Source organism: Rhinolophus hipposideros, assembly GCF_964194185.1.
Source record: "Rhinolophus hipposideros genome assembly, chromosome: 10".
NCBI lineage: Eukaryota > Metazoa > Chordata > Mammalia > Chiroptera > Rhinolophidae > Rhinolophus > Rhinolophus hipposideros.
Genome location: NC_138056.1, coordinates 37621247 through 37635769, shown reverse-complemented (window position 1 = coordinate 37635769; position 14523 = coordinate 37621247). Strand labels below are relative to the sequence as shown.

The following is a 14523-nucleotide window of genomic DNA, read 5'->3' as shown; positions in this document are numbered from 1 at the left end:
ATGCACATGAAGAGTTTATTTTAACTAAGGCATCGAATAGACATAAATACCAAACTAAGTTTTCAGAAACCCTCTACCAGAGGAACTACACAAATGTGACGGAAAGGGTGGCAGATTTTTAGAAGACATGACAATAAAGATTTTTAGTTTTGAGATACAGATCAGAAGAAATTTTGAATAAACAATCACTAACACAGTAGAAAGAAAGAAGAAAAATATTGAACAAATAATTTTATTCTTTTTTTTGGAAGCTGGAAATTTTTAATAACAGATTTTTCATCATTAACATCCATTTACATAATTAAGGTGTGATCCATCCTAATTTTTTTATTAGTTTCAGATGCACAAAACAATGTAATAGTTAGACATTTATCATTTATATCCCTCACACTGTGTCAACCCCCCTCTCCCCATCCACTATCCCTCTGACATCGCACACAGCCTTTACATTTCCACTGTCTCTATTCCTAATGTACTCTGCTTCTTGTAACTATATATGTATATAAAATTGTAGTTGACAGTCATTATTGTTTAGCTTCAGCTTCAGGTGTACAGTGCAGTGATCAGGCATCTACATCATTCCTGAGGTGGTCTCCCTAATGAGACGTGTTCATCAGATACCCTATAAAATCTTTACATTATTGATTACATTCCCCAAATTGACTTTTGTAACCCCGTGGCAATCTTGTGGTTACCGACTGTAAACACATCAATTTTTGATAGATATTGCCAAATCCGTTCCATAGGAAATATCTGACTTGGCACTTTTAGCATCCATATGTGAAAGTGCATGTTTCAGCACAACCTTGCTGAACAGTGTGTATTGTCAAATTCTAGAATTTTTGCCAATATGGTAGATGAGATACGTTATCTCAGTAAAGTTTACATTTGCATTTCTTTTATTATAAGGTTATCTTTTTAGCTGTTTACAATGTGGTATATGTGTATGTAAACTGTCTGTGTCGGTTGACCAATGTTTTCTAATGTAGTGTTAAATTTTTCTTCTGTATGTGTATTCTTATGATATTAAGGAGATTAACCCTTTGTGATAAGGTTTGCATATTTCTTCCCAGCTTGTTTCCACTTATGGTGTTGTTTCCCTTACAGATGATTTATGTTGCTGTTTTGTATTGTGTGTTTTATGTGTCCTCATCATATCCTGCAATAGATTATACAGCTATATAAAGAAAGAGGAAGTTTTCTAGGTAGTGATATGGAGACATCTCTAGTATAAACGGTGTTAAACAAAACAAAAACAGGAAAACCAACATACAGAACATGGAGCCAGCCTCCAAAAATATACCTATATTATTTTATGGCTCCTCAATTTTGAGTTGTAGTTAGAAAATCTTCCTCATTCCAACGTTAAAGAGAAATTCACCCATGTCTTCTAGCACTTTAATGGTTTTGTCTTATATATTTCAACTTTTGAACCATTTGTAGTATATTAAGGCATATGCTAGGAGAGATGGGATTCAAATTTTTAACTGTTTTCCAAATGACTACAGACTAGTCCCAATATGAGTATCATTTATTAAAATGTCCATCTTTGCTCCACTAACTTGATATTCTTCTATATTTGTTATTTATTTGATTTTCTATTTTATTTTTCTATGTATTTGTGCCATTGTTATACTATTTTAATTATTCAAGCTTTAAAGTACATATTTTTCAATATCTAATGGGAGTAGACACCCCACACTGTTATGCTTTTTGTGGCTATTTATCCCTTTATGTGAATTTTAGAAACAGCCTGTCTAGTTCTATTTAAAAAAACAAACAACAACAACAAAAAATACCCGATCACCTTAAATGTATACATTAGGACCCATGGGACACAAAGAACAATTTTGGGAGAACATCTGAAAAGCTCCCTTGTTCTCCCAGAAACAGTCCAAGCTTACTCTCTCTACAAGGAGGTGAGCAAAGCACATGTTCTTCCGTGAGCCAGCCTTTAGATAAAGCTGATACCATCTGATAGCAAAATTGAGGGCTATGAAGAAATAGGATCTTTGATTACACCAGGGACCACCTTGGTCATACCTACCCTAACACTGCCACACTACCTCCACATTTTTTTTATTACTTAAGTAAATTTGCACATTTTTTCCCCCTTGCAACCAGAAACATCTTAATATATCAGAAATGCAGACTCTTGATTTATTACACAGAAACTTGAAAATATTCAACAGATGAAGTCAAACTAATGTTAAATCATAGTCTTAACGGAAGTCACTGCTTATGTGCATTTACTCTGAGGCTGCAAACTATTCATGGGCCAAATTCAAGAGCATGAACCCTTTAGAATAATATTTTTTTAAAAATCCTATAAATGGGTGAATATACATATCAATTTGATCATGACAGTCACAGTTTACACTAGTTTTCCTGGCATAATTATTAATAGAAGCCTATCACTCTCAAGTGTCCCAATTTATACAGTTATCGTGGCTCTGAAGCATGTTTTTCTAATTTGAATAGTATTAACTTCAGAAAAATAACAGTAATCTGAGGAAAAGCCTAGAGAACTTTAAAAGGTAAAAGAATTTAATCTTTAAGCCCTGTGACTGGTTTTGGGAAAAAGTGGTACTAGGGAAAATGTCTGTGCCTACAAAGAATTGTTACATGTCATTTGTATTTTAAATACATTATTATAATTTCCTATCTATTGAACTGCTCCTTTGGCAACGGATACTCAGGTGTGATAGGGACCCTCGTCTATAGGAAAAGTGATGCAATGCTTATGAAGACATAGGAGGAGCAAGATTTGAAAGCACTGGCAGGTTCTATGTTAAATATATATATTTCTTCTGTCGTCTGCCACCATGCCTAAAATATCTCTGAAGTCCAAACTCATTTATTTGGGTTCTAATTTCTTCTTTAGTTCTTTATTAAACTGGACTAGTACCACACAAACTATTAATGACAATACCTGATCGGAAGGCAGCTGGCACTGGCATTTGGAAGCAAAGCCCCCAGGACAACAGCAAGATGGAGTCAAGAAGGGATGAGGGGTACCTGGTACCCAACAACAGGCTGGAAAAGTCAGGCTCTGCTTAAGGCATCCATGACAAATCTTAGTATCTTAAGCAACACCTATCATTTGCACCTTTGTTTTCCTCAACAGATAATTCTACCTTAAAAGTCATAAAAGCTTGGAAAAAGAAATTATAGCTGATGCCTATTATTGCTTTAGTACTGTTTTTAAAGACACATCTGTGTTAATTTGCCTTTATGATGTTGTGACTTTTGTCCAAGAACACACACTGAGTACATTAAATGAGGTTCAGGGGTGAGGCAAACAATACAGTCTTGTTCCACAAAACACCCATGGACTTTCAGCGTCTTTCCACACAGATGAGGTAGGGCTGGGGTTGCAATGTCATGCCTAATCTGGGCTTCAAATTTGGAACCAGTTCATGTGGGAAATGCAAGTGAAACCGCTGAAGTAATGCTGTAAAAAACAGGAACATTTCCATCCGAGCCAGCTGTTCTCCAAGACAATGTCTTCTTCCTAAACAGGAAAAACATATGCAATAATTTTTTAAAATTCACAATAATTACCAAAAGTTATGTCTAATACCATGTTTCCCCGAAAATAAGACCGGGTGTTATATTAATTTTTGCTCGAAAAGATGCATTAGGGCTTATGCTCAGGGGATGTCATCCTGAAATATCATGCTAGGGCTTATTTTCCGGTTAGGTCTTATTTTCAGGGAAACACGGTATGTGGGTGCCATTCAGGAAATTTGGAATTTAAAGAAAGTTAGAAGAGGTTATTCTTATTAAAGAATTTTCTTAACTCCATAGAAACTGTCTTTTCATCTCCCAGAACCCATTTTTTTTTATCTTCTTTTGTCAAATCATGGACTTTTGTACACTTCTTAGTCCATCCCCCCCTCCCCTAGCATATTACAACAGAGCCTAGGGTACTCCATGAGATCTACTGATAATTTGAAGTATGACGTTCTGTTGTATGGATTCAAGAGAGGGTCATTTCATTTCAATTGACAAATGTGTACCCTTCCCCAATGAAAGGAAGAGTTTCTAGTTCATCTTCCATGGGTCTTGTGATTTGTGTATTTTTTCACAGCAGGAGAAATATTTTTGGAGATGAGGCATAATAAACGGGGAGCCAAGAGAGCTAGATTCTAGTTTCACATCAAATTGTGATGTCATCCCCTCCCTAGGTCTCAGTTTCTCAAGCTACTTGTTATTGACCTCCAAGCTCTAGGAGTTTTGATTATAAGCCAAAATCCACACGCAAAAAAGTTTCAGAAGAATCCAGAGCTTTTCAACAGTTTCTCCTAGTTATTAAATTAAGGCTTATTTATTTTGAGTAGAAACTGTAATTAGACCTCTAATTTAGTAGGAGTAGACCTCTAATTTAACTGTTCTCTACTGGAATGCTTTGCAAATCAATGCTTTATTTTCAGCGTTGGAATATTAAATTCTACAACAGAATGCTTCAGATTATGACGTTATAGTGATGAATCATCATTATCATTATACTTTGTCCTAAAGTTATGCCCTTGTGAAAATTCTCTTACCTAGGGAAAAGGGAACCAAAGCTTCCTTCTTGGAAAAATATCCACTGCTGTCCAGAAATCGCTCAGGACAGAATATTTCTGGGTCTCTCCAGTATTTTTCATCAAAGTGTACAGAATAAAGATTTGTAATTACTGTTGTGCCTTTAGGAATGGAATAACCACGTACAGCTGCATCTTCAGAGGTTGCATGGAAAATCCCTAATGGCACTACATTACAGAATCTTAAAACTTCATGCAAAACTGCCTCAGTATAAGGCATTTTGCATTTGTTGTCCCAAGAAGGCTTCCCACTGGGTCCCATAATTAAATCAATCTCCTTCTGAACTTGTCCTGTTAGAGAAAAAGTGTTCAAGTTATTATGCAATGCTTAAACATTATATTGAAAGTAATTTCCCTTTGGGATAAAACAAAGGTAACCTGTAAGGTACACCAAGATTAGGATTTTTCATTATCTGGGAGCTCTATTTAAATATATGCCATATATCTTGTACTACCAGTAGACAATGCTCTCAGTAACTATGTTGCGAAAAACACAATGAAAGTAATAAAAATAAAAAACAAACAAAACTAGAATTGGAATAACATCTCACATTCAGCCAGGAAAATAGCATAAAACTTGAATTAAAACCACCACAGTTTAGGTCCCGGCTCTGCCACTTCCATTGGCTGAGCATGGGTATTCCTTGGGCAGGAAAAGAGCCACTTTTCCTCATTTACAAAATAGGCATTTATAAGACCTATTTCTAAGGTTTTCACATGAATTGAGATAACAGATTTGAAAACTCTTTATAAATATGAAACATTTTTCTTCTTGGCTAGCACAGCAGGAATTCCTAAATGAAATGCTTTGTACATGGCCAAAGACTCTAAGACATGTGTGAGCCTTAAATGTAAGGACAGACTTTGAGATCAAGAGAATCCTCACCTTGAATGTTAGGATAAAGGGCCATGAAAAGAATTGCCCACCGTAGCACATTGGTTGTAGTTTCGGTTCCAGCAATGATGAGTTCACCCACGGAGAAAATTAGGTTTTCTTTGGAGAAAGTAGATGATGGGTCATTTTTACCTTGATCCATCTCATCTAAATAAGCATCAACAAAATGCTGAGGTAACTGAGGCTTTCTGTTGACAGAAGCTTTTTCAATAAGCCTGGAGAGAAAATCATAGACCACAGCTGCATTTCTAAACAGCTGTTGATGTTTTCCAAAAGGTAAGATGCCAATCCATGGAAAGGCATTATACAGGAAGACTGAGGCACTGGCAGCAAGTTCCACATTTTCACTAAATAATTCAATCATGTGCTGAAAATCAGTGTCTTCATAAGTGAATCGTTCTCCAAAAATGATCAGGTTGGTTATGTTTGAAACAGCATTTGTTATTAATTGTTTAAAGTCAAAAGGTCTACCTTTGTATGTTTCAACAGCATCAATGAAAAATTTGGTTTCTTCTAAGATTTTAGATTCAAAAGACTTTTGGCCATATCCAAAATAGCGAAAGCTGTTTACAGCTAATCTTCTGTGATCAACCCATCCTCGGCCATATCTGGAATTAAGTAAGCCTGAAAAAAAAATTAAAAATATTTATCATTCCTACATCCCTGTATCTAAGAGCTGAAAAGGCTATAAAGAAAAAAGATGGTTAATCATTCTTCTCCAAGGTATCTTTCTGTAAAAGTAAAATTAGACCCAGTGGATAAGCCCTGTTCTCCACTACTCATTAGCTATAGAATATTATAAACATATAAAGCTTGTCTACTTCTCATCTGGGACAGGCAAAAAAAGGCCCATAATTCTCCAACCACAAGAAACTGGAAAATCTTGTGTAACTTAATCTGGGAGAACTAGGCTTAGGTGACTTTATTATCCAATTTTTACTACAAGCCTAATTTACAAAAGACAAATGACTGCATTTCTATGGGCAAAATTATATTCTGGACTGAACAAATACCTGAAAATCATACTTCTAGAATTAGAAATTTTCTGCTTTAAGAGATTAGATTTTAGAATACAAATGTCCTACTGTTAAAGGCATATGTTACCTAACAAGTTAACTCTGGTAGAGGCAAAGGTGGACTGAATGAGGTGTCAATATAGTGGAAATACTCAAGCCAAAAGGAGAATACCATGGACTGAATGTTTCTGTCCCCCCACAAAATTCACTGTTGAAGCCTAACCCCCAGTGTAATGATATCAGGAGGTGGGCCTTTGGGAGATAATGAGGTCCTAGAGGGTGGAGCCCTCATAAATGAGATACATGCCCTGATAGGAAGGTAAAGGAAAAGAGGTGTATTTATGGAGCACCTGTGTTCTAAGTGTCACAGTTATATCAGTGAAAAAAGGGGGCAAAGATCCCTACTCTTATGGACCTTAATATACCAGTGCTGAGAGGCAAATGCATAAATAAATTATATAGCAAGGAAGGAGAGAGAGGGTGGTCAGGGAAAGCCTCACTGAGAAGGTGACCCACGAGAGGTAAGAGAGAAGTCAAGCAGGTATCTGGGGAAAGATCACTCCTGCCAGAGGAAGCCGCTAATGCAAAGGCACTGAGATGAGAGCAAGCCCTTGGGAAATGTAAGAACATGGGCACATGTTCAAGAAGGTACAGAGGAGCCTTGTTATAATCCTACACCGGCCAAGCTTGGGCAACTTTTCCCAAACAGTGGGCTAATGGTCGCTCTGACATCTGAGTTCCAAGTTCAATGTATATGTATCTTAAAACACATATAGTTGTCTACTTATTTTTCTCTTACAGTTTTTGAAAATCTTAAGTTGAATGCTTATGTTATCTTTCTTTATAATAAAAATAGTCTAAACTATAAATTCATAGCTTTGAGAAATATATAATATATACTTTGCCTCAAATAGTACTTTGATCACATCATCTTTCCTGTTCATAATTTCTTTAAAAGGTCTTTTATTATAATTGTGATATAGTTTCTTCTTTTGCCTAATTATTATTTAGAAGATTAATTCAGAGGCTAGAGATTTGCCTTTTGTTTATATTACTGCTTTCAAGTACCATTATACTCTCGCCTAAGATTTTGGCCTTAAAATCTGGTGTTTTCTTTGCACTAGTTGATGTGTTTTGTGATGTAATACCTATATGGTTTTTATTTTTTCTTTTCAATCAGTATCTTTTTAGTCTATGTAAGCAAGATATTGTTAAATTTTTCTTTGAAATTAAGTGTGAAGTTCTCATTAAATTGGAGAATTGGACATCATTATTGTAAAAACTCGTACACTATTATCAAAACCATTGTATCTGACTTCAGCATTCTATTTCAGACTTTCTGTTGCTGCTTTCTTCTCAACAATTCTGTTAAGTTTCAGCCTTTCTCCCTTGTTGAATATGGAATCATCCAATACTACATAGAATCTTAGTCCTTCACACAAATACCACAATTCTTCATTTACATATCATATTGATTAATAAACAACAGTTACTTCAGGTTCTATAATCTTATAAACAAAAAAATAAAAATGTCACCAACTACTCAAGAATGGCTTCAAAAGGCACTTCTGATTCAAGTGTATATGCATGCGTGTGTATTCCTAACTTGTTTCACAAAACCTGCAGATACTATTAAGTGCTAATTCTTTAAAACATTATTTACAACTTTTATTAGCACTGAATTACAACAGTAGAATTAGCATGTACTGGTCTAAAATATGAGTGTAATGCAGCCTGAAAAGTCCTCAAATATTAGAGTCTGTAGCCTTAATTAATTAATTAACTAATTAATTAATACTTTCCTGTTAATCAGTACAATAGAATCCAACTCAACACACAATTTTTAAAAAATTTACACAAAATAAGAAATATGATTTCAAATCGTTTAGATCATTAAGTAGGTGAAAATAAACTTACCTCCCATTTTTGTCATCTTCATAAATAAAGGAAGGCATGGTCTGTCTGCAAAAATTTCACTTTGATGAACAAGGCATTCCTTTACTACTTCATAACCATTTAGAACCACAGTTGATATACCTCCAAGATCTAAACTGAAGATCTTTGAGAAGAAAAGACAAACAAAATTTAAATGACAAAATGTACGGAGAACTACAACCATAGAAATCCACATGTAAAGCCCAGTTCTCCCAATATTTGTTACTTTCCTGAAAATGTAGGCATTTATTACACAACTGACAATGTTTACAGTGCCTTCTCTCTTCTCTCTTCTCTCTACAAGGCATACCAAACACTATGATTTCATTATGAAGACATAATGGAAAAAGTACTGGGCTCAGAAGGCCTGGGTTCTTCTTTAAGCTTTACCATTAAACATATGTAGGACCCTGTGCAGAACCCTCAACCTTTTTGGGTCTCAAGTTTGCCGTAGAAAACTTGGTACTTGATTTAGATGCTCTTTTAAGATTTGTTCCCACTCAAAACATTCAGTGATACCTAGGAATTTATTTTTATTTCCAAGATGAACGGGGAAGCTGCCCCATGTATTACTCCACGCTTAGGTAGACAAGGAGATTGTCAAAGGCCTGACAACTTTGAAGTATAAACATATTAAAACTAGGCTTATTTGTATTTGGGTCCCTGAAGTCCATGAAGCTAACAAAGAGGGCCCTAAGGGAATATGACCTTGTAAGAAAGGCACTTGTTAAATAACCAAAATTCAACTGAGTTAATTTGAAAATCTAACTGGCTTTATTCAATGAATTGAGCAACATCCCATCTAGCAAGTAGAAAGCTGCTCCAAAGAGTGAAAGGTTTTAAAGGCAGAGGAGAGAGAAATGGAAATTATTCGCAAAGGATGCATTGTTTCAGGTAAGGTCACTCTCCTTAGGGGAAGGAAGGGGCCTATGGGGCAGATTACCTAACTAGTGCTGACCAGGTGGGTCATTTCAGGTTGTCTGAGCAACGTTCCCGTCCTGGAGGAGGTCAAAACTGCAGTTAGGTTAGGTATTAAGTCTTGGTTTGCTGACATGGAGTTCAGCACAAATGACTCCATTTCGAGCCTGCTGTCTCCTTTTAACAGCAGTTGCCACATAGGCACAGGTGACTTACCCTCAGCTGAGGGGAAAGCAAGACATGCTACGCTTGCTGGAGCACCTCATGTGCTTCACCTGTTTTACTTACAATGTCATACCTCTTACAGTCCATTCGACCTAGGCCCCCCCTAAGGGCTGAGTCCAGTGAGGGAACAATGCTACCTTATCAGTGGGATGCAAAGATTGTTTTCCCCATCCTCTCGGGAGGTTGGCCGAGAGCTTTTTGAAACCAAAATACTGAGCCAAGCTTCATCTCTGTGCAGAAGTAGAGAGCATGGTTTAGCCATGGTTCATACTACTTAGGAGAAAAACAGGAGGTGTGGGAGGACACAAGTTCAACAGAAGTAGGTACAGCTGCAATAGTGATGACGACCGCCAAGGAGTGACAGAATCAACTAACTGAGCAATGGAGTCTTGGCACAAGGATGGGCTATGCCAACTGAGCAGTGGGTACATCGAGAACCTTGGGGACAGGAGCATGGTCTGCCTGCCACAGGCAGTGGTATTAGTGAAAAGTGGCAGTGGGAATGTTCAGCTGAGCAAAGGTGGGACTCTTTCAGTTCCCAAAGCAGTGATGGAAGGGTCTTAAAAGAAAGTCTTTCCTTAGAAGTGTAATTTTAGCAGATACAATGGAAAAATTCCTCTGCCTCTGTGTCTCCTCTACTTTCAATACTCGACTCCACTTCTGGGTTTTCCACACATCACGCAATTATGGAACACTGGCTGGGTGTCCGATTTAACTGCGTTCTGGCACTATCTATCTGAAGATAGTGCTGGATTCCACAGGTTGCGGGCTCAGTGCCACAAGAGTTTTCCCCCACTTCAGATGCCAATCACAAGTCCAGGTTGTTACCTGTGCTTCTCACCAACAGGCTGCAAATCATAGGTTCCCCCAAACTCCTCCTTGGAAAATATTTTGTTTACTAGATTGCTGGTATTACACAAGGACATCACTCAGGAACAGCACTATGAAAAGATGCGTAGGGCACGATGTGGGAGGAGGGGTGTGAAGCTTCCATGCCCTCTCCAGCCATGCTACTCTCCACTCACGTCCACCTGTTCACCGACATGGAAACTCTCTGAACCCTGTAATTCAGGGATCTTTATGGAGCCTTTATTACCTAGGCATGATCAATTGAATCACTGGCCACCGGTGACTGATTAAACCTCTCTCCATGACTGATTAAACCTCTCTTCTCCCTAGAGGTAAGGAGGTAGCGGTTCCAACGGAAAGTTACAACCTTCTATTCCTGATTGGTTCTCCTGAAAATGAGTTCCCATTCTTTGGGACTTTCCAAAAATTACCTCATTAACATAAACTCAGGTATAGTTGAAAGGGGCTTGCTATGAATAACAAAAGACGCCTTTATCACTTTTAAGAAATTCTAAGGGTTTTAGGAGCAATGTCCCAGAAAAGGGACTAAAGACCAAATATATATATATATATATATATATATTTCTTGTTATAAATCACAATATCACAGCAGAGATAATAGAATCAAGGCAATAGTGGTCCTGATGCAGGAAAAAAACAGATTGACGATTTCAGAAGGGATGGTAAAAGACCATGGGATTGAAAGTTGTGTTAATATGAAGAACAAACGGGAATCATATTTCAGGGTAAACTGTCAGGCTGGGGACACTAGGGATTACAAAAAACAAGGAGGAACCATGGCTTGAGGAAGTTTTTATACAAGTCACCTTTACTCAAAAGTTTGAGATGTTTCTCTATTTGAGGGTAAAACTTGGGAAACCTTTGTTTGAACTAGCATCTACTACCTTGAACCAAAAAACATTCATATTCTTGTCTTGTTTGACTGTTAAATAATAAACTCCTTAGAATCAATGATTTTTATTTCTTTTATCTTTGAACCCTCAATAAAATCTTGTTCAGTGCCTTGCATAAATGTCTCAAAAAAAAAAACTTACTTTATAAATATGTTGTCAACTCCATTTGCCTTAATTATTTTATTATCCTTACATGCATTACCTGAAAATAATCTGTAAAAACCAGTTGTACTAGCTTTCCTAGCTAGGGAATGCTTCTTAAAATTTGAATTGTTTAAAATCACTGCAGAAGCTTACAGTACATTCAGAGTGAATCTCCAAGGAGATGGTAATTCTTGATGTGGTACATTTCTATTTAAGATTGCCTTTAAAACAAATGTGTGAGACCTGAGGACTGGTTGTCTTCTTTCAAAAATTATAAAGGAGAATTGAATTCACAGACTTCATAAAAGTAGGTGTCACTTGAAATGATTGTCATTTCTCATAAGTAATTTTCAAGTCCAGGTTTTTTTCTGTGAGCAGACATCTCCAAATTATAAAGTAAGGAAGTACAAAAATAAGATTCTATTTACAAATAAGCCCTATAAACAACTTTCCACAATCTTCCAGACAGGAGATAACAGTCTCCTCCCACTTCCAAAAAAGGTAGAGTATATTATACCTATACAGTGTATTAACAATTTATACTAACTTCAAGACTGTCAGAATTGGAAATGCCACTAAGAAAATGGGAGAATTTAGGGGTGTTTCACAACTAAAATAAAGATCAAATGCTGCCATAGTTTAAAGAGTTAATATATTATGTGGTTTTCAACTTAAGTCTAAGGCAGAGTCAGGCAAACAGTATCTACTCTTCAATGCATACATCCTTTTCATTTTTGCTCCTTTCTCTTTTTCCTTTACCACTCTTGCACCTAATAACACAGTTCAATTTTCCACCACCAGTAAAGAAACTCTTTGTAAAAACAAAACATGGTTTTGCCTCAAATAGCTCTACCAGCAATAAACTGATGCCAAATTCTTAAATCCATTGAACCAAATCTACCTCTCCCAAGATGACAGTTTTCCAGCATGTTTCTAATTTGTAATCTATTACGATTCGAGACTTAGATTACCCCCTTCCAGAGAAGAATGTTCAGTGTAAATACAGCATTCCTTTCATATTTATATATGAAAAACAATTTCCTATTCTGCAAGACACCATTTCACAAAATTGGTTTAAAATACTTCCAGAGAAGAATGTTCAGTGTAAATACAGCATTCCTTTCATATTTATATATGAAAAACAATTTCCTATTCTGCAAGACACCATTTCACAAAATTGGTTTAAAATACTTTTTAATTTGTAGGCCTAATAAATTGTTCTGTAATTAATAACCAACAACATTTGAGTAGCACTTGTTTTCAGTTATTAATATTCTCATTACACATGACAAAAATTTTAGATTCAGAGAAGTAAAGGTCAAGTTTTATCTGATGAAAGAGGACTCAACCTCTAGTTTCATGCTTTTGCTATGATTTCTCTACAATATTATGATGCTTTGTACCAACACACAGAATGGAAATAATGGAAATACACTCAAACCCTGGAGAACTGAAAGATGGAAAAGAAAACCTAAGAGTTATATGTATTTGCTTTATCTAAGTCCAGATACCCTTTCACAATGTAAACCACTAGAGAGCTGCAAAAACCTAAAATAATTCTTATGAAAACTGGTTTAAATTAGCATTTAAGTCCCAACCTGAAATACAATTGCCAAACAGCCCTGCTGTATTTTTCCTTCAAACCACTGACCAGTTTGTGGTTGATAATTTCCCCCCTCTCACTAGGCTGTAACTTCCTGCAACCTGCTGTGTCTGCCTTCTGCACTCTTCATGCCCAGCACCTGGCAAGAGCCTGGTTTGTTGTGGCACATAAATGAACGGACTCAAAACAAAACAGGTGAGCTCGGTCAGTGCCAGTGCTCTGGAAACTTCTGTCTCCTTCGAGGGCAGGACACCCTTCCAAACACAACGTGTGTTCTGGCCTTTTCCCCTGCAATTGGCAATGGTATGGCTGTCTGCGAGTCAATGGGCTTTTCTGGGGGCAGTTTCTTCCTCTGTAAAATGGGAGGAACAGAGGCCCTACCCTTGGGCAGTTGTGAGTTTCGCCGAGTACATATCGGAAGGGCGACTGGCCCACAGCAGGCGCCGTCTCAGGGTTTGCTGTGCGGATGCCCCTGACCTGTCACCACGACGTTGCTCACTGCGCTGTAGGACCTCGCACCGGTGTTTAGTCATTAATTCATTCGCTCTTTCATTCCTTTACCAGAGCCCACACCTCGGCCAGGGCCGTGTCCACGGGCGCTTTCTCGGCCTCCCAGCAAACGCCTAGACCAGCTTTCCTCAAATGCAAACATCCTAGAACCTCCTATTACCTATTAAGTCCGTCCTAGGATTCGGACGCCCACTTTGCCCTGGAAGCCGTGGTTGGAACCTAACGTACGCGGAGCCGAGCAACTGGGCCCAGCATCCTTCCCGAGGGTAGCGCCGGTGGGCCCGACGTAGCGGCCGATTCAGGCCCGGGGCCCCGCTGAGCAAGCGGGGGAGCTCCCCCTGGGCGCCCGCAGGGCCCCGAGCCCCACTGCGCAGGCGCGGGAGAATGCACTCGGCTCTCGCGGAGCGGCGGGCGGGCGGGTGGACGTCCTGGTGGGTCGGGGTCCCCTGGCGGGGGCGCGGCCTCACACACTTATCCTCCTAACCCCGGAAACGTGCTTCTCGCCAAGTCCCAAGTACTTGGAGCGGCGTCCCGACAGCTCCGGGAGCGGCAGTCTGCCCCCCCGGAGGAATGCCCTGGCCCTCCCTGCCTGCGGCCCGTCGGGCTGTACCTCGCCGTACACCTGGCTCTGCTTTCTCATGTAGACATGGGGGAGCTCGGCGGAGGCGGCCAGCGAGTAGATGTTGCCTATAAATGGCAGCCCCGACGGCCCCGGGGGGAAGCCCGTCGGTCGCCTCTGCTTCAGCAGCTGGCGGACCCCCAGCGCGAAGAGCAGCAAGAGGACGGCGCCGGCCAGCGCCGCCGCCCAGGCCTCAGCTCCGCGACGGTCCCACATGGCCCGGGCCTGGGACTGCGAACCTCCGGAGCCCTGAGACCAGGAGCTCCCCCTTGCCCTGCTGCACTTCCATTGGCCCGGTGCTCCAGG

General features: G+C 38.8%; 1 protein-coding gene across 4 annotated transcripts; it reads right to left on the bottom strand.

Moving 5' to 3' along the window:
* Positions 1-220: 220 nt before the first annotated feature.
* Positions 221-14462, bottom strand: CYP2R1 (cytochrome P450 family 2 subfamily R member 1). Of its 4 annotated transcripts, XM_081064919.1 has the most exons (6): positions 14209-14462; positions 8418-8559; positions 5956-6108; positions 5476-5583; positions 4551-4880; positions 221-3514 (listed from the first exon to the last, which is right to left on the bottom strand). In XM_081064919.1, exons 1-6 carry the CDS (start codon positions 14431-14433, stop codon positions 3339-3341), a joined length of 1134 nt encoding a protein of 377 aa, XP_080921045.1. In that variant the 5' UTR covers positions 14434-14462; the 3' UTR covers positions 221-3338. The 4 variants fall into 4 exon arrangements, with proteins under 4 accessions (XP_080921045.1, XP_080921043.1, XP_080921044.1 ...); XM_081064917.1 differs by having other exon boundaries at positions 5476-6108; XM_081064918.1 differs by lacking the exon at positions 14209-14462 and adding an exon at positions 13759-14046 and having other exon boundaries at positions 5476-6108.
* Positions 14463-14523: the final 61 nt, after the last annotated feature.

Coding starts and splice junctions, on each gene's coding strand:
- CYP2R1 (XM_081064917.1), bottom strand. CDS start 14,433: ATGTGGGACCGTCGCGGAGCTGAGGCCTGGGCGGCGGCGCTGGCCGGC. Junction 8,560..14,208: donor AGAGCCAGGTGTACGGCGAG/GTACAGCCCGAC, acceptor TTCTTCTCAAAG/ATCTTCAGTTTAGATCTTGG. Junction 3,515..4,550: donor TTTGGTTCCCTTTTCCCTAG/GTAAGAGAATTT, acceptor TTTCCTGTTTAG/GAAGAAGACATTGTCTTGGA.